Source organism: Phocoena phocoena, chromosome 5, assembly GCF_963924675.1.
Source record: "Phocoena phocoena chromosome 5, mPhoPho1.1, whole genome shotgun sequence".
Classification (NCBI taxonomy): Eukaryota; Metazoa; Chordata; class Mammalia; order Artiodactyla; family Phocoenidae; genus Phocoena; species Phocoena phocoena.
The window spans coordinates 7,637,906-7,656,744 of NC_089223.1; the positions used below are offsets into that span (position 1 = coordinate 7,637,906).

Here is an 18,839-nt window from a genome sequence, read left to right on the forward strand (position 1 = left end):
TTTATACTCCTAAATTACATAGCAAGCTGGAATAGATAAGGCTTTTTTTTTTAGATTTATTCTTTCTTAGGAGTCTTAGAAAAAGGAGACATAAACCTCAAGCTATGTCTGTAGCAGTTATCGGTCAATGTGGGATTATTTTTACTGACAAATTATCCGACTTGCTTACTCTATACAAAAAGCGATAATATAAACATTCTGTATACAAAACACAAAACATAGAATTCGAATAACAAATGGAAACGTTATACAAAATACTTGATACTGTCAGTATGTAACTCTGTATAGCTTTGACCAAAGAACTCTTAGCCTGGACATTCTTTTCTGATATGAAGGAATAGTCATAGCTATACAGCATTCTTACCTACAGAAAAACAGGAATGAATTGACTGGGGGCAGTAGAGACCTGGTGACACAGTGGAAATACGTAAGTGCACTGTTGTACATATGTATACAGCTTAGCAGTGTCATGTTAGCTGAATTAATTTCTTCTGCGTTGTTACATTCACCAGTAGGTGATCCAGAGTACAAAATATAGTAACAGAGAACTCAGTTTTCATACTTAATGCTTGGTACCGTTATTAAAAATAAACACTTGCAGATAACCATTGAGTAGCTGTCAAAATACTGACTAGTTTTGAAGAACTTGAAGGCAAGAACCTGGTCAAATGAATAAAGATCAGAAATGGTCAAAAGAAATTCATATAGAAATTTAACACTCAGCGAGTGTGTCAAAACCATTCTTCATTTGCTCACTCAGAGACTCATTCACAGTAGCTGAATTACACGTATTTATACTGAGTATGTACAGTTAGTTGAACATAAATATGACAGGTATTTATGAAAAACTACTATGTAGATGGTTACTAAGTTTATAGTGATGTGTGTACTGATCTAGTGAGTCCTAGGGTCACCTTGGTACAGTCAACTTCTAAAAATCTTATCAGTTTCTTGACACAATCAGTGAAAAACTGCACAGAAACTCCAAGTCCCAGCAAGTGATCAGGCCCATCGTCCACTGGAGGCAAAGCTTCTGCTGAATGAGAAGTTGATTTCAGAGGTCTTGTATTTTCCCCAAGCACCAAAAGGCACTACTACTGCAGTAGTGTTGTCTTCAGTACCATACTGTATTGCCTGCAAGTTACGGCAGGAAGGAAGAGATGAACAATGGAAATCAGAGTCTGTACAAAAAGAAATGGCCTTTCTCTGGAAGGCCAAACTGGCTTCAAACACAGTTACTAACACAATTATTTCACAGTGGTTTGTATCAATTGCATATAGGATAACTGATGTCCCAAACCACTATATTAACTATATGCCACTGTAGCGGTTTTGGCAATAAATACACCAGTGGACTAAGGTACAAGCTACGTAGCTCCTGAAGAAGAAAACACACGTAAAGCATTTAGCATAGGGAATAATGCAGGGTTAAGGATTCAGTGTTAGCTCTTACCTAGCAATTCTGCTCTTAGGAATTTAGCTTAAAGAAATAATAACCTAAGGAAGTGGATGTGTATAAAGATATAAAACTGTAAGAAGTTTATTACAGTCTATACAAAATAGAAAACTGGCATAAACTAAACTTCCTACAGTGGAATTATAAATCAATTTTAGGAACTAATGCAAATAGCAAATTATATAGTCAGCATTAGTAAGTGCTTGGGATTACAGCAAATGTACTTCAAAAGACCTCAGAGCCTGGGACTTCCTCGGTTCGATCCCTGGTCCAGGAAGATCCCACATGCCGTGGAGCAACTAAGCCCATGGGCCACAACTATTGAGCCTGCACTCGAGCCCGCGAGCCACAACTACTGAGCCTGCACTCGAGCCCGCGAGCCACAACTACTGAGCCTGCACTCGAGCCCGCGAGCCACAACTACTGAGCCTGCGCTCTAGAGCCCACGAGCCACACTACTGAAGCCCGCGTGCCTAGAGCCCATGCTCCTCAACAAGAGAAGGCTGCGCACCGCAACGGGAAGTAGTCCCTGCTCGCCGCAACTAGAGAACGCCCACGCACAGCAACGAAGACTGAACGCAGCCAAAAATAAATAAATAAATTTATTTATTAAAAAAAAAAAGAAAATACCTCAGAGCCTGAGGTCAAAACTCTGAAGAAAAAGACTGATAGAAAATATATGATATAGGGGTTCCCTGGTGGCGCAGTGGTTGGGAATCCACCTGCCAATTCAGGGAACACGGGTTCGAGCCCTGGTCCGGGAAGATCCCACATGCCGTGGAGCAACTAAGCCCGTGCACCACAACTACTGAGCCTGCGCTCTAGAGCCCGTGAGCCACAACTAGTGAGCCCATGAGCCACAACTACTGAGCCTGCTCTCTAGAGCCCGTGAGCCACAACTACTGACGCCCGCACACCTAGAACCCATGCTCTGCAACAGAGAAGCCACCTCAATGAGAAGCCCGTGCACCGCAGCAAAGAGTAGACCCTGCTCGCCGCAACTGGAGAAAGCCTGCATGCAGCAATGAAGACCCAATGCAGCCAAAAATAAATAAATAAAATAAATAAAGTTAAAAAAAAAAAAAAAGAACTATCTATCCAAACAGAGTATTAACACATGGAAATTTTACATTTTTTTTTACTGGATATTATCCAGCTTCCAAATTTTAGCTCTGACTGGCACACCGACATACCACTCATCCATATACCTTTGTGTATTTGTTTGTTTTTACACACCCATTTTTCAAAACCAGAAATTGACTATGCTATAGTGTTTCTACATTGGATACTCATGTGGAGCAGTCTAGTTTAAAATGGTCCAGTGGCTGGATTCAGGAGCTCGGCTGTCTGGGTTTGAAGACCAGTTCTGCAACGTGACAATCTTGCCATCTTGAATAAGTTACTTAATGTCTCGGCCTCTGTGCCTCTGCTCTCTTCCTCTGTGAAGAAGGGATAATTCTAGCTCCAGCCTCAGAGGGTTATCATGATGATTACATGAGTTAAATACATGTGAGTAGAAAAGTGCCTGACACACGGTGACATTAGTATTTGCTAATGTTATAATTTACCAATGCTGTTACTGTCATTTCAAGATGTGTACAAAGCCAAAAAATAAACATAGCTCATTTCCCTGGCATATTGATTTTACTTAACTACTTGGAAGAATTGTAAAAACATTTTTAATTGGAAATATTATGAAGTGTAAAATTCCATGTAATAGTAAAGCTAAAACACAAGATTTCAAAGAAATCTGCAGTCAGTGGTGGCCCCTCCAGGCTGCAGCGAAACCTGCACCTGGCTTTGTGCTCTCCTCCCCGCCCTGGGACTTCTCTAGCAGAAGCTCTGCTGTGTCACCTGTTCAGTAACTGCATGGGCGGCTTCACTGGGATCGTGGCACTGATTGACGAAGTCACAGATCTCCTGGCTGTTTACCATGAAGTTAATGCCATCTGTAGTGAGGACCAGGAAGCTGTCATCAGCATGATGTAGCTGCGGTCAGAACCAAACGCACAGGGTTATAAACCAGACAGCCTGAGGATAATCTTCATAATGCAACAATTTAATCTGTTTTCCGAGTGGTCAGCCGTGTGTCAGAGCTTGTAGGCAAACAGAGTGAAAATGGAAGGCCTGCATTTAGGGCAAAAGTGGCAACATTTAGCATCAATCACTGAGGACAAGCCTAACATTTACTTAGTAACACCCTGGAGGAAGAAGCCCGGTAGCTAAATGCTACCGGGCGGCTTGGTGTAATGGCTGAGAGCACTGTCTCTGGAGCCAGGCTCCCGGGGTGTGAAACCCACCTCTGTTTTTCAACAGGGCAAACATAGGTAGGTTGAAGTGTATATGCTCCAGATTTGTTTTCTCTGTAAAATGGGGTAGGAGTAGCTATTTTGAACAGAGCCTGGCACATAGTAAACTGCTATGTAAGTATTTGTTAGACGAAATGAATATAAGTGGGATATGTATAAGACATAAAATCGTCCAGTAAATTAACAGTCATTTGCTGCCGTTACTGGGCGCCTACACTATAATGTGCCCGGTACTAGAGCAGGCTGGGGGTTGCACAGGTGAAGTGTCAGCTCACCACTGGGTGTATGCTGGGGGAAGCGTAGCGTAGTGGGGGCAATGATTAGTAGCAAGCAGAAGATGTCACAACAAGAGAGGTGGGACAATTATTTAGCTTGGTGGGAAAAGGAAGTCAGGCTCAGCTTCCAAGGGAGAGGGATGCTGAATGATGAGGTGCAGGTCAGCAAGGGCAGTGCAGTGATGCTTCCAGGCAAATTCCACGGCAGGGTGACACAAAGCCAACACTTCCTCATACATTAGGCCAGGAAAGCACTATCCTGTTTTATCTGAAAAGTTTATCTATCCTTCCATTAATAACTTCTGTTTAAAAGCCATTCTGGGGACTTCCCTGGTGGTGCAGTGGTTAAGAATCCGCCTTCCAGTGCAGGGGACGCGGGTTCAATCCCTGGGCGGGGAACTGAGATCCTGCATGCCGCAGGGCAACTAAGCCCGTGCGCCGCAACTACTGAGACCATGCTCTCTGGAGCCCGAGCGCCACAACGAGAGAGGAGCCCACACACCGCGAGGAAGAGCCTGCGTGCCACAACAAAAAGATCGCATGCGCCACAAGTAAGACCCGATGTAGCCCAAAACCAATAAATAAATAAATAAAATGAATATTTTTTCAAAAACTAAAAATAAAAGTCATTCTGGCTTCAATTAAGGCTTCCAAGAAAGCCTGCGGCTGGAGACAATCCTGCATTCCTTCCTTGCCTGTGTGTCAAGGGTTTGCAAGTCCTCTCTTACCTTAATCCTCTTTGTTTCCGGTTCTGCTATCACACCACTGGTTTTAAGATCCAGATCTCCAAGACTCCTGGTCATCGCAAGTCTGCCGTTCACGTGAGGCTGTCCCAAACTATTCCAAGCTATAAAACCGCCACATTTCTTAATCCTGGTCAAAAAAAAGTTAAAAGACTACGTTGTGATACCCAGAAAACCAAGGCTCCGTTAAACTTTAGCATAAAATCAGTTTAAAATGCAAGGTTTTATTTCTGTCTTGAACTATATAAATACTATCCTTATAGAAAATTGATGAGTGGAGGTGGTACCTTTCTTTTTCATCTTTTCTTTCTGGAGTATGGTCAATTGTCAGCTTCATGGGTTTTCCTTTCCTGCACAAAATAGCTCGGCTATCGCCAACACTGGCTACAACCAGTTCAATACCATCTCTCAAAAGGGCTACTGTTGCAGTAGTCCCAGAGGTCAGAAGGGTCGCTGCAGACACGATGAAAAAGAGTACAAGTCAGTGACGGTCAAATGATTGGATGTGGAATTTTTATTACAAGATAAAACATAGGCATGTTAAACTAGTGCTGAAATGTATCATTCTAATTTAACTAGAGCTATGCAAATAAAATGCAAATGAACTATGTAAGTAAGCGCATGCAGAGAAAGAGGTATTTAATTCAGTAACAAGGCTCCATGCAAACAGAAAAAGTTGCTAACCTAATTTGGTAAAAAATGCATCACTGTCTCCAAATGGCTTCTATTTATATACAGTAGGGTTCACTTGAATGGATCATTATTACACCTTTGTGTGTACATCAGGTGTTGGGATTAAGAGTATTACATTTTAATTAGATTGGCTAATATGGCAGGATGATTTAGGTCTACAGAGCCCATTCAGGCAAGCCAACTTTTCTAAAATCTATGCACTCAGCTTTTTTCTTCCATTTCTTACCCCTGTCCTGTGAAATTATTATCAGTTAATAGGCTAAGCAAGATATGCCAAGTGCCTCATTGGCTCTTCAAGCACTATATTTTATATTCTTTCCTTCTACACCTGTTTTAATTTTACAAATGTTCACCCAAAAAAATCCTAAAACGGTTAAAGGTTCACATTCTTTTCTCATCTTTGTCCTCCCCAGACGTGAAACAAAGGTACAGCCGTCATTATATTAGGAGTAAATCTGGAGGGCAGGGAATGAAATTCATTCTAGTTTCCCATAAACTTGGTATAGTTCACGCTTGTAGTTCCACCGAACCACCAGTCTGTCCCCAGATGCCGGACAGTGCTGCCAAGTGCTAATCCTGTGGTCAAGCCCTGGGCCCAGAGCACTCCAAGAATATTAATTTCCTCCAACCAATAACAAAATTATACGTTGCTTGGCTGGAGGTCACCGCTATTTCCTCCATCCAATCCAAAGGGCATCTTTGCATCTTTCTTTGGTGTGTATTCTAACAGTGTCTGCCCTGAGTTCTTTCCTACTTGTTAAAAGTTTTGAGGGTGCATTGAGCCTTGTCAAAGTGAGAGTACTGTGAAATTATGGGCTAAAAAGGAAAGCAAATGGAAAGAATCAAAAAAGATAGCATTTAAAGCAGGTATTATCTTCAGTAACGTGGTTAATTCTTTAAAGCATCTAAGTAAAATGCTCAGGTGATCATCTAAAGATGATTTTGACTTCAAAGGCAGATTTAGGAAGTGACTGACTGCAGCTCAGTCTTTCCCTTTTTTTTTTAAAGACAATTTTAAAAACAGCAGTAATGCATTTTGGAAAGATATATATGCATGTATTTTCCAATCAGTATATTAAAATGCCTGCTTTAATCGGAAGAGGAAAATGGAAAAAAACCATGAATAAACCCTGCTTAATCTTCTATATCCGTGCCGAATTTACTTTATGGAGAGAGAGCGTATATGGTTCCACTATCTTCCCATTTATCTCTTTGATTTTGGAACAGCTGTGCCAAAGTAGTATCGTCTTGGCAAAACTAAAATATATAACATATCATAGTTGTACAACACAAACGTTTTAGTGGATCAGTGATGTTTATATTACAAATGTCAACTTGTGAGTGTCCTAAAACATTATACAGGGGAAGCTTTACAGTTGAACTTCTGTAATCTTTTCAAATGATGAGAAGAGCCAGGCGAGAAAACACAGGCGTTTACTCAGATGCTACCTGTCCAGGGAGTTTAGTATTCTCCTTTGTTTAAACTGACAGGAGCAGCTTTTCTCTCTCTTTTTTTTTTTTTTTGGGCCGCGCTCCACAGCAGCACGCGGGATCTGAGTTCCCTGACCAGGGATCGACCTGGTGCCCCCTGTAGCGCAAGCTCGGAGTCTTCACCACCAGGGAAGTCCCAGGAGCAGCTTTTTCTTAAAAGTGGTTTTGAATTGGCTACATCAGGAGTTAAAACCTCATAAATGAAAACTTCAAGTTTAGCCGCTTAGGATTATAATTCATGGCTCTGCCATTTGGGAATTTAAAAGAGCTCGAGTTTTTAACCAACCCAACTTCACAGTTCCAAAATCCCAGGATTTATGGGAAAGTTTTCAAAACTGTGGATTCTGGTTTGCTAAGCATGTAAGAATATAAATATTAAATCAGCATTTATTGTCAATTAACATTTAACATGGAAGTAAAAATTCTCACTTTTTTCCCTAACAACAAAACTATAAAACCAAGACATCTTTCAATAAGTTCTTAACACTCACTGGACATTTTCTACTGCAAGTCATCTCAACTAATGGGACAAAGAGGATGTGGGAACCTTCCAGTAGTCCAGGCTAGGAACCGCTGGACTCCTTCACCTGGGACAAAATTAAGCAGATCTCTCTTTCCACTGAAGCCCAGCATATAGTGTCCACGGGCTCCAGGTCTAGAGCTGCTGACCAGGTACAGTTCTCTGCCACAAATAACACGCACAGAGGCAAATAGGAAATTCACCCAGGAATTGTGCTCAAACATTACAAACCTGCAACACAGGGGAGGGTAGAGAAAGAGCTGCAAAATAAGGGGAAGGGTTTTATTTTGGTGAAAGTTTCACTAGCAGATTATATAATATTCCAGGAGATGCCAAATCAATGATTCCAAAACTCAGTTTGCCCAAAGTTGATGGTATTTTGTAGTTGAGTCTGTTTTTCATCACAGAGCAACACTTCTTGGTTTTGTGGCTTCCCAAGGCAGGAAAACCTATATACAAATGGATGTGTACCAAGACACATATTGTGGTAACACAGACACACATCTATATACTCACGCACACACACATAGTCGGTCAGTCAGTCTTGAAGAGTAAATCGGTACGTTTACTGAGTTGAAAAAAATGCACCGTAAATTTGTTTGGTATCGATATCAGAACTGTCCCAGTTACAAAGGGGAAAATTCATGGGAATTCATGGGTAGAGCACTGAGTAGTTCGTATCTGACAAGCATACCAGAGAGGATGTGAACTACAGTATACCACCAAATTACTGGGATTTAAATATAAATCAAGAAGGAATCAAAGCACCTCCTATACCAGATACAAGGAGTGACTTATTTGTTAATGGTGCTAAATGCAAGGCTTTTAGTATCTATAAGGCATTTTTTGAGTAGAAGATTAAATTAATTGTTTAAATAAAGGCTAGCAAGGCTCTTGAGCTCTAATGAATGTTTACAATTTTATGTAATTCGTGAAATGGGAGTTTCTGCAGCTCTCTCTTTCCTCCAGTGTCGCAGGTCAATATATCAAAAGAAAAATGATCAAGATTTTGAATGGCAACACAAAGAGTAAAGCCGTACTTTTCAAAGTATAACCCCCCCCAGTAATTATTCAACTGTGTAAAAAATAATATGTATAAACCAATACAGTTTCAGTGTTTATCAAAAATGGGCATTCTAGACATGTATGAATCATAAACACTAAATCAGTGACAAGCTGAAGCAGTAACAGCACAATAAGAATGTCTCTTCAATGCTGTCCCTGTTTTTTTTTGCTTTTGGCTGCCTCCAACATAAGAAGGGAAATCAAAAACATTGCATTTCTCACACTGGTTATTTTTTAGTGTAATTCTTCCATAAAGAGATCAAGGAACATGAAGAGCATGGAAGTTTCCAATGAGACTCACAATGCTGCCACCAACGTCTCCCACTCTGAACGTCAGAGCAAGTCTTCTCTTTTTGATCCATTTGTCTCTTGGGGAGCTTTGTTGCTTTCAAATCTTAAGCAATCTAGAAACACTTCGAAGAGTTTATCGGATATATAGGATATCATCTAAGTTTTCTACCATCTGGTTTGAGTGACAATTTGTTCATTAAACAATAGACTAATGGGACATCACTTGAACTTACTGGCTGGTTTCATTAATTGTAAAAATACACATGACTGGTATAAAATGAATACAAAATATTCAACGATGATGATGAAATTAGCTATTTGTAAATAAGGGTAAATTGAAAATGCATCTACAACAAATCAATAAAAATAGCCAGGAATTTCTTAAGGGCTGTTTCTTGATAAGTGGCATTCTGATTTTATTCTCCTCCAACTACCCCCATTTTCAACTGAAATAGTAAATATTTTAAATGCTAATGAGGTAATTGGAAGTATTTTATGCAGATATTGGATGAAAGTCTTAAAAAGAAGAGAGTGTTTTATTTTCACTTTATTATTTTCACTTTCTTTTGAGAAAGCTAATAGTATGACGTGGGGCACTCTTCCCTACCTGAAATTCCAGCATTAGTGATTCATTCCTATGGTTTAACCAATCTCTTTTCAGCTTTCCTTACTCAAAACTCAGATCCCCCCTAGAAGTGATAACTCATTAAAATATACACATTATATTAATAATTCGGTTAAATCAGCTATAGGATAATCAAGGGATAAGTTATAATAACTTTGGTAAGAAAGAGTAGGCAGTGGAGATCAGTTTAGTCCAAATAATTATTGAGTACCTTCCAGACTCTCTACAGGGTGCTGAACCCTGGAGATTCAAAAATGAATAAGCCATGGCCCCTACCCTCAAGCTGATCACAGAAAGGGTTCAAGGAGGGAAAATGGAGCTGATGCTAAAAGAAAAGGTGAAAGAAATTGGAGAGGGCAAACTGCACTTACTTCACAATTTTATTTAACTAGCATGGGCCCTACTCACAGCTATGCCAAAAAGAATATTATTCGCTCTTATAATACTGATACTGCTTCAGTTCTTACTAAAAACTAAAAAATGTTTTTTAATTTAAATAATCACTTTGAAATCTGAAGTGGTACACTGCTTTTTTTTTAAATCCGCATATTGAAAGGTTAAACGACGTACAGCATCCTATCTTTAGTGGCTTTAATATATTTGATAAAATAGCCCCCAAATATCAAAAGGCAATTTTTGCCACCTTTGAAAGCCTTGGCAACTGATTAAGAATAAATTTAAAGTTGTTCTCAAAATACTTACTTTAAAAAAAAAAACCACACAGACTAATTGATCTATAAGAATACATCGAAAATAAGACTTAAGAACAACAATGCCATAACAGACCCTTTCTTTTTCTTTTAGTAGTACACTAACCATCGTTCTGTCATGCTCCATTATACTCGCAAGCAAATGGCCATCAGATGAAAAATAAACTTTAGAATATCTTATGAAAGGTCTGAGATCATTAACTCAAAGTATGTGACAGAGGAACTAAGTTAAATAACTAAATTTTCATTATTAGAAATGAAGTACATTTTTATGATTGTCTTTGCACAACTGAATTGATGTGAGAAAGGTATCTTTAGAAAGGTTCTTTTAAGGTAGGCAAGTTAAGTCAATTCTCTCCCTAAGTTCAAAATTCCCTTTAACTGTCATTTATTATTTAATAAATGAAAGGAGTACTCTCACATTTTATACCAAACCTATCACAGTTTTAAGCATGTTCGTCAAGTAGATCCTTTACAAAAGGGCTAACTGCACCCAGGAAGGGTTCATGGTTTCTGACTGTTGGCCACATTCCCATGGTAAAGTTGAACATTCCTTTCTGAAAACCTTGCCCAGTGAGCTCTACCTATTTACACAACAGCTGGGGCACGCCACCTGCACTACAGCCAATAAACTTCGTGGTGTGATACACAGCCGACCTGCTTATGGATGAGATAAAAGCATACCAATATTCAGAGTTATAAAAATACAGCTATAAGAAAGTGTTTTGATGTCCTCTTCACTTTCGTACGTTTTACCCACAAGGAACCAGTACAGAATCTCTTCACTTTTGTATGCTTTACCCACGAGGAACAAGTACAGAATCTTATGCTAAACTCTACCATCTCTCAACCCTTATTTTCACAAGGTGAGGGGCCAGCTGGAAGGGGGAAAAAAGGTCCTAAGGAACGGAGAAGAGAAAACGGGCCTGAATAATCTACAAACGAGAAAATAAATCCCTGAACTGAACAAAGAGAGTGGACTCTAATGCTTTTCGGAGAAGTATGATGATGATAAGTTTCTCGAAAAAGAGGAGGAAAAACTTCTTAAAATGGCAAATAGAGCCATCCTAGAATCATCCTCTCTAATACTCATCTTTAAATACGCCCATGAGAGAGGCCACGGTGGGTGCCAGGAACATCTCAGTCCTAACTCTGCAACTGACCTTTTACCTCTCTCTGAGTTTCACTTCCTCATCTGTGAAATAGCAAAAATTTCCAGCCCTATGCACTCCAACTGAAAATTACAAAAATAACATTGCTGTGGTACACTTTGACCTCCTTTAAACAAAAGGACGAACAAAACACAGATTAACGTTACTGCGTGATTCGTTTTCAAATCGGTTATGAGGTCTATATGCATACATTTAAATGGTTGCTACAGAAGTTTTCAAGGTTAACTTTATGAGCAATAAACTGGGGGCCCAGCTAACCAAAAAACATCAGCTACATTCTCCTGAAATGGTTTTGATAAATTTAGTCAAAATCAGAAACATTTTACTTTCAAAATGTAAGGCCATACAGTACACAAATTCTAAAATTCAGCTGCCATGGCCTTGTGTTTAACAAATTAAAAAAATGTCAACTAGTTACCACGGGAAAGCTGCACGATCAAGGTTTTTTAAGAAATGGAAGAAAAAAGATCTTCCTTCTAATTTTACAGAGTAGTGCATATTAGCCATTGTCCTTTTCTATTGAGGACCAATTAGCAATTTTCTTCTGATGTGGACATTTACTCTGGCTAGATTAGATTACCCCGTAGTGAATTTCAGTACTTGCTCATCAGATTCCTCTTAAAAACCCAAAATAATAAACCCTCTCATAGTACGGACCTCTTGCCCATAAAACAAGCAATCAAACAGATTAAAAAATGTTTTTTAATCTTTTTAAAATTGAAATTCAATATCAGAGCCATTTTGGAGCTCCAATTTCTAAAACAATCTCCAATATAGTTCATTTAAAAGTGGATTTCGTTTGGATTCCAAATAACATTTAAAGTGGTTCTTCATTTAAAAAATCATTTTCAACGTAAGTATCCTTACAAATAAACTTACATTAAAACTCCCACCCCTAAAGGGCTTAAAGTGTTTCCTTCTTCCCTGAAATGCCCCAGGACAGTAAGGAAAGAGATTGCTTTACTTACCATCAGCAGACAGGTGGGCGTGCCTTGCAAAGGCTTTATCTATTTCTAGAAAAGCCAAGGTCAACACAGTTTCCAAGTTCTCCTCCTTAGGAAGCAAATCCCTTCGTGGAGAGGAAAAAAGAGCCCCAAACAGTCATTTGACTACAGGTTTCTAGCCTTCCTCTTGGTCCCTCCAGCTAGCAGAGTCATTCCATACAATGGACCTCCGTGGCTTGCCTTTCAGAGGCTTCAGATCCATATATTAACGAATCAAATTGAGAAAGAATCAGGCACAGAGATAAGCCTTTAAAAACAGTCAAATAAAAGCCCAAGTCTCCATCCTTAAAAAATTAATCCTCACTATCGCAACCCTGAGAAGTCAAGAGTTCCTTTATATTAAATTTAAGCCACTGAGTTCCTTTGTGGAATAAGGCAAAATATATATAAATCAACTGATGAACGGGATGAATAACTATGCTTGGGAAGAAGAGTCACGTGGTCATAACTGTCACATGTTCTCCCCCTCTTTTAATTCTAGCAGTAGTGTGACCCTCAAAAATACATTAATAATAATTGCGGTAAATAAACTTTTTAAAGAGCTCCAAAGCACCCTCATTAAAAGCATTTTCCCTATTCTAATGCCAGTCATCTAAAGCTATTTTCAACAAGTATTCCGAGCTATTCATACCACTTGAAAGAATAATTACCACTTACTGAAGCACTGTGTGCCCTGCACTGATAGGAGTAAATGTTACTCATAGATTCTCAGAGTACATGAGATCATGTACTTTATTATGTTAATTCACTTGAAATGATCACAAGTCAAGGGCTGCAGATTCTGGTCAATGCTCTCACCAAGGGAGTTGTTAAAACATACATATTTCTGAAGTGGTAATAATCATCTGTAATAACTGGCATGCTTGAGCAACTGCTTGTTCATAAAACAATAGTGTGAAAGCACTCAAATAACTACCTTAACAGTGAATGTTGGGACTTCCCTGGTGGTACAGTGGTTAAGAATCTGCCTGCCAACGCAGGGGACACGGGTTCGAGCCCTGGTCCGGGAAGATCCCACATGCCGCGGAGTAACTAAGCCCATGCGCCAAAACTACTGAGCCTGTGCTCTAGAGCCCACGAGCCACAACTACTGAGCCCACGAGCCACAACTACTGAAGCCCGTGCGCCTGGAGCCCGTGCTTTGCAACAAGAGAAGCCACCGCAGTGAGAAGCCCGCGCACCGCAACGAAGAGTAAGCCCCGCTCACCGCAGCTAGAGAAAGCCCACGCACAGCAGCAACGAAGACCCAATGCAGCCATACATACATAGAAAAACAAACAAACAAAAAGAAGCAGTGAATGTCTCAGCCAAAAGGTGAAAGTTTAAACAGGAAGCATAAGGCACACTGCAAAGAGTGAAAGCCATTGTATCATTTGTACGTACAGGATGCATTTCTCCATGTGGGTGTGACAGAAATCGGCCGCCGACGGTCCGCCATGGCCATCATACACTGCAAAGTACAGGACTTCGTCTGTCAGCTGAGCAAAGCCAAACCGGTCTTCGTTCTCTTTTCGTTTGCCAATCTGCGAGGCGCAGCCCACGTTCGCCAAGCTGACTTTGGGAATCGGCTTGCCATACTTAATGCTGGGCGGCAGCAGAATCGGCTCATCAATGCGGTTATCCCAGATGCCAAAATTATCCCAGGTGGCTGGCCGTCCGCTACCATCAGGGTCAAACCGAGAACACCTGGTCTCTGAAGTGGAGCTGTGGCACGTGGGCGTCACCCACCTGTCGTCCGGCAGCAGGCGGGCACCGAGTAGCGCTTTCCTCCTCACCTGGTTTCCAGCACTTCTAACCAAAGTAAGTAAGGCAGCTGTGGACATAACTCCAGAGGACTCAGGAATTAGGGAACCGTCAATGGAACAACAATGGGCTGTCTTCCAGAGAAACGATGCAACTGAGTAGAAAGAAACAGAGAAAAAGAGAGAGAGAGAGAGAGAGAGAGAGAGAGAGAGAGAGAGAGAGGGACTCCATCAATGATTTCAAATATAACTGATATACCATTAGATAGTACCAAGAATTAAGTCTGTAAAGAAGGTGGCACTTAACAGCCTACTTCTAAGAATAGTGGATCAAAAATAAATTGATTTACCTACCCCATTCACAGGGTTTAAATTCCATAAAAACTTGACAATGTGCACAGCTCACATAGAACAAGTGCTTCTCCAACTTTAACCTACAATCACTTGGGGATCTTGCTAAAATGTAAATTCCGATTCAGTCTGTCAGGTGAGGCCTGAGATGCTGTATTTCAAACCTGCTCCCTGGTCCTGCAAACAAGTTGCTGGTCGGGCAGGCCCACACTTTGAGTAGCGAGAATATAGAAAACAGGTGTAACTAAATGGTCTTCCCTTCATTAACTCCATTGCTCTGAAGAAAAGGTGGGGAAAAATATTAACAGTAACAAAGTCTCTTACAAGAGTTAGAAATTAAAAAAAAGAAAACTGGTTAATAGAATATTTATGATAGTTCTGTACTCAAGAGAGTGCCCAAGTTTTAGCAAAGATACAATCTAGGATCTCAGTTCAGTTTAAGATTTCTCAACTTACTAAACTTTATTATTCTAGTTAATGTAAATTGGGTCGTGTGTGTGATCTCAGGAACTGGGGGCAACTGCACGTGTGACAAGCAGCCTTGATTTATAAGCCACTGATCTCTGCATTTACATTAACAGCTGCAGCTCATCCGAAAGCCTCCCCAGGGCGTTGGCAGGGAGAATTCCTACACCCCTGCAGGGAGGGCTGCGTTTCTGGCAGTTTGCCATACAAATAAGGTTCTAAGCGGAAATTCGTCTCCATAGTGTTTCGTTCTGTTACTTTATGAATTAAAAACCAACTGTAAAAAATAGCACAATGTGACGATTTGATAATGCCGGCAGAGGGTATACGGGTGTTATATCATTCTCAACTGCATGTCTGAATTGTTTCACAATAAAAAAATGAATTTGAAAAAAATGTATCTCCCCAAAAGGCACACATGAACACACACAAAAAGCCCAGCTTGAATTCATCTACAAGAAAATGCATTACAGATTTGAAACAACCATTTTCAATAAGTTTTTGGAAATCAGTCTAGCTGTGTGTAGGAAGGACCATTACTCCTTTCAGTAAGTAAAGCAGTAGAAGGAAAGGATGAGGTCCCAAAGAACGCCCTTGGATACCTAAGCAATGGAAGATATCTGAGCCCTGCCTGCTCAGAATTTAGAATGAAGATGGCCTCCCAAACTATTAATGGGTCACAGAAGACTTAGGAGGCCGTTCCCTCTTGGCCTTTTAGCTAATATCATGTACTAAAGTCTGAAACTCACTTCTTTTATGACGATACTGGGGTCGGGGGAGACATAGCACCTCCGGTTATCAAAGGGAAACCACATCCCATTACCAAAAAAAGAAGTGTTTACTCCTTTGCTTCTATTTGAAGGTTATATGTTATTCAAAACCAAAACTGTTTTTACTCCCCAATCAACACAAAATGTATGGCTCATGATTTACTTTAATCACATGAATTTTTTAAAACGTGTCAGTGTGAGCCTGCATATATTCTACATACTGACAATAAATAAACGCTGAAAATACTTTCCATTTTCATCATTTTAACATTCATTTGTGTGACCAGGCCTCCATCTTCCTCCTCCTCAATGCTTTTGGTTAATCTCATACTTTAAAGTCCTGACACAGAACTATGACAGTTGAACAAAGTTGACCCCTGATTGAACAACGCTGACTAGCAGGGGGGATTCTCAGCAAAGAGGGTTAAATGAAATAAGTTGTGAGTCCACGAGAGTAGGCATAGAGATTCCACAGTAGAGCGCTGGTGAAAAGCCACATCCTGAGAGTAGGAAATCTCAGGTGAAAAGCATCAGAAAGGGGGAAAAAAAAAAAAAAAGGCATTTGGTTTCTAGTAAACTTTTGAAGTATACACTTTGTTTAAAAATAAAAGGGAGGGAGTGATGAAGAAAGCCACATATACAGCTACAAGACTGCTACGCCTATTTTACATTTTCATCTCATTCCAATTGCATAATCCCGCAATGATTTAAACACCTTGGAGCTGTCCAAATGTACTTTTGGAAAAGGGAGGCGCTCCCAGTCTCTGGGAGCAGCGTGCACTTGGGATTTGAGTTAAGCTGCTCTTGACTGTTGAAAGCAGGTAAAAAGTGCAGTTTGTTGCTGTCTCGTTAAGCACATGCCAAAATTACTCAGGAGTTCTAGGGATCAGTACTACTGAAACTTGCTTAGATTTATACCTCTAGCAAAAATATTTAACGAAGTATTCACATTTGCCCATTAGAAAGTGGCACTCAGGTATCTTTATATCAGTAACTTACACAATGGAAACACAGGTAATTTTAATATTCTTAAAATAATTCTTTAAGCACTCTAGAAAAAAGAAAAAAATCATCCCAATCGATTCAAATATTATGGAAACCTCCAAAATGTATTTCAGGAAATTTGGGCTCCAATATCCTCTTTACCAGTACCCTGCTAGGAGGAAGGAAAGAAAATCTACTAGTCTACATGAGGGAGAAAACAAGAACAACAGAAACCTCCAATGACTCCTCTTAGGTTTGATGTGAACATATGTATTTAGATGTGTGAATAGAGAAAAGAACATGGGAGCAATGAAAAGTATTCATCATTCTGATTCCATAAATATCTTGTAAAACATTTCAGTTAATGTGGATACAGACCATATTCCAAACCTTCATTTAAGAATTTTTCAGAACAACTGAGTATAAAGTGTGTATTTTATCCTTTTTCATTTCCTCTAGAGCACCTAATACAACGTTGAGATCTACACATTAAATTTTCAGTAAATTTTTTAAAAAAAGAAGAAGAATTTTCCTTTACGTTCTATCACCAGCACCTCTCCCACTCTTCCTCTTCTCTAAGATTCCAGTCAAGGGAAGTAGGTGCCTGTGTTGGTGACAACAGAAACCGACTAAGGTTCCAAGAAAAAAGTCCTGAAAAATTATAACTGAGACTTTTTTTCCCCTAGACTACGACACTATTGCTGTCTTTCAAGACCAACATAATCTGTCACCTTAGCTACCCAATTCTAAAGCGCCGACCACCTCCTTCTTTCCTCCGCACTGGTGGAGTGTGCAAGGACCGGAGAGGCCTTGCGGCACATTTCCAGTCTGAAGCTCAGAAAGGCCGGTGGAGCTTTAGAGACTCCAAATTCCCTGGCTGTTGCCACCCGGAGTCTCGCCTTTGTCACCTCCTGGGAAATCTCTAATCTACAGACGGCGGCTGCGAAAGAAGACGTCAGCAGCCACAAGGCCTTGAGATTACAGTGCGCTCTTGGCAAAGCAAGACCCACGTCCTCAGATCGATCCCAGCTAGGGCTCTGCATCCTTCTCTCTTCCGATCCCCTGAAAAGCTCACCCTTGGACAGTTCGGGATCCTGGGCTTGTTTCGCTGGCCGGGACAGCTAGGCGACTCAGGGCGATACACCGCAGCAAGCGCAGCCTCCCACCGGCGCAGCGCGCGGCAATGCTGCCGGCTGGGTTCCCTCGCGCACCTTCCGCCGCCCAGACCCCGCCTCCCAACCGCAGTCTCCGCGGACAGATTCCGGCCACCGCCACGTCTCCCTCGGCCCGGCCGCAGCTGCAGCGGCGACAAAGCGCTGACCCCCGCAGCATCCTCGCGTCCGGGGGTTGGGGCTAGGCGACTCGGGGCCTCGCTAAAGGGAAGCGAGGGCGGGCGGCCCCTGCTTCCCGTCCATCGACCCTTCCATGGTCCCCTCCCTCCTTCCAGCCCGGCCCACCACCCTCGCTCGGCAGGAACCTCCAGCTCGCAGTCAAGTTCATGCCGAGCGCGAAGGCTCCGCAGGAAATGCCGGCAGCCGGTGGCTCAGCGAAGGTGGGCCCCGCCCGGACATGCTGCTCCAGAACTCGAAAAGAAAGCAAGCTGCGCACAGAGAACCCAGGCACTGACCGCCGGGCTCGGACTGAAGGGGCTGGGGAACTAAACAGATACTACCCCTCCCTTCCCTTGGGAACCCTCCTCCGTTTACCCTCCATTCCGCGGACCGGGAGCAGTGGGCTGTGCCCCCATCCGTAAGTATCATAAACGGTTAAATAAATGAAGTACACTCTCCAGGCTCTTACCTCGTGATGGCAATGTCCCTGGAAAAATTTTAATTAGCTAACGGAAGGCGGGAGAGGGGTTTTCTGTAAATAAGACTGCCTTCTCCGATGTTTCCAGTCTCTGGAGCAAGCAGTTAGAACACCCACTGGCTCAACTGCTGGAAATTCTCGAGAATTTTTCTCGGGCAGCTGCCAGATGGAGAGGGGCACGTCTGTTCCCGCTGACTGATGGCAGCTCCGACCAATCCGCGCTCAGCGACGAGGCGCGCCCGCCTCCCGGGCTCTCGGTCGCAGCCAATCACAGGTTCTGACGGGACCGAGCCTCCCCGCAAGGGCCGTTGGACTTGGCTGACTTTCAGCAGTGCACCGCGGAGCGACGTCAACTTGGGCCAGT

General features: G+C 41.5%; 1 protein-coding gene across 1 annotated transcript; it reads right to left on the minus strand.

The window, feature by feature from the left end:
- Positions 1–789: 789 nt before the first annotated feature.
- Positions 790–18,590, minus strand: PPM1K (protein phosphatase, Mg2+/Mn2+ dependent 1K). The gene is made up of 7 exons (XM_065877981.1): positions 18,467–18,590; positions 13,738–14,251; positions 12,319–12,419; positions 5,071–5,236; positions 4,769–4,913; positions 3,311–3,445; positions 790–1,134 (listed from the first exon to the last, which is right to left on the minus strand). The coding sequence occupies exons 2-7, from the start codon at positions 14,175–14,177 to the stop codon at positions 1,003–1,005; spliced, it is 1,119 nt and encodes a 372-aa protein (XP_065734053.1). The 5' UTR covers positions 14,178–14,251; positions 18,467–18,590; the 3' UTR covers positions 790–1,002.
- Between the last annotated feature and the right edge of the window lie 249 nt (positions 18,591–18,839).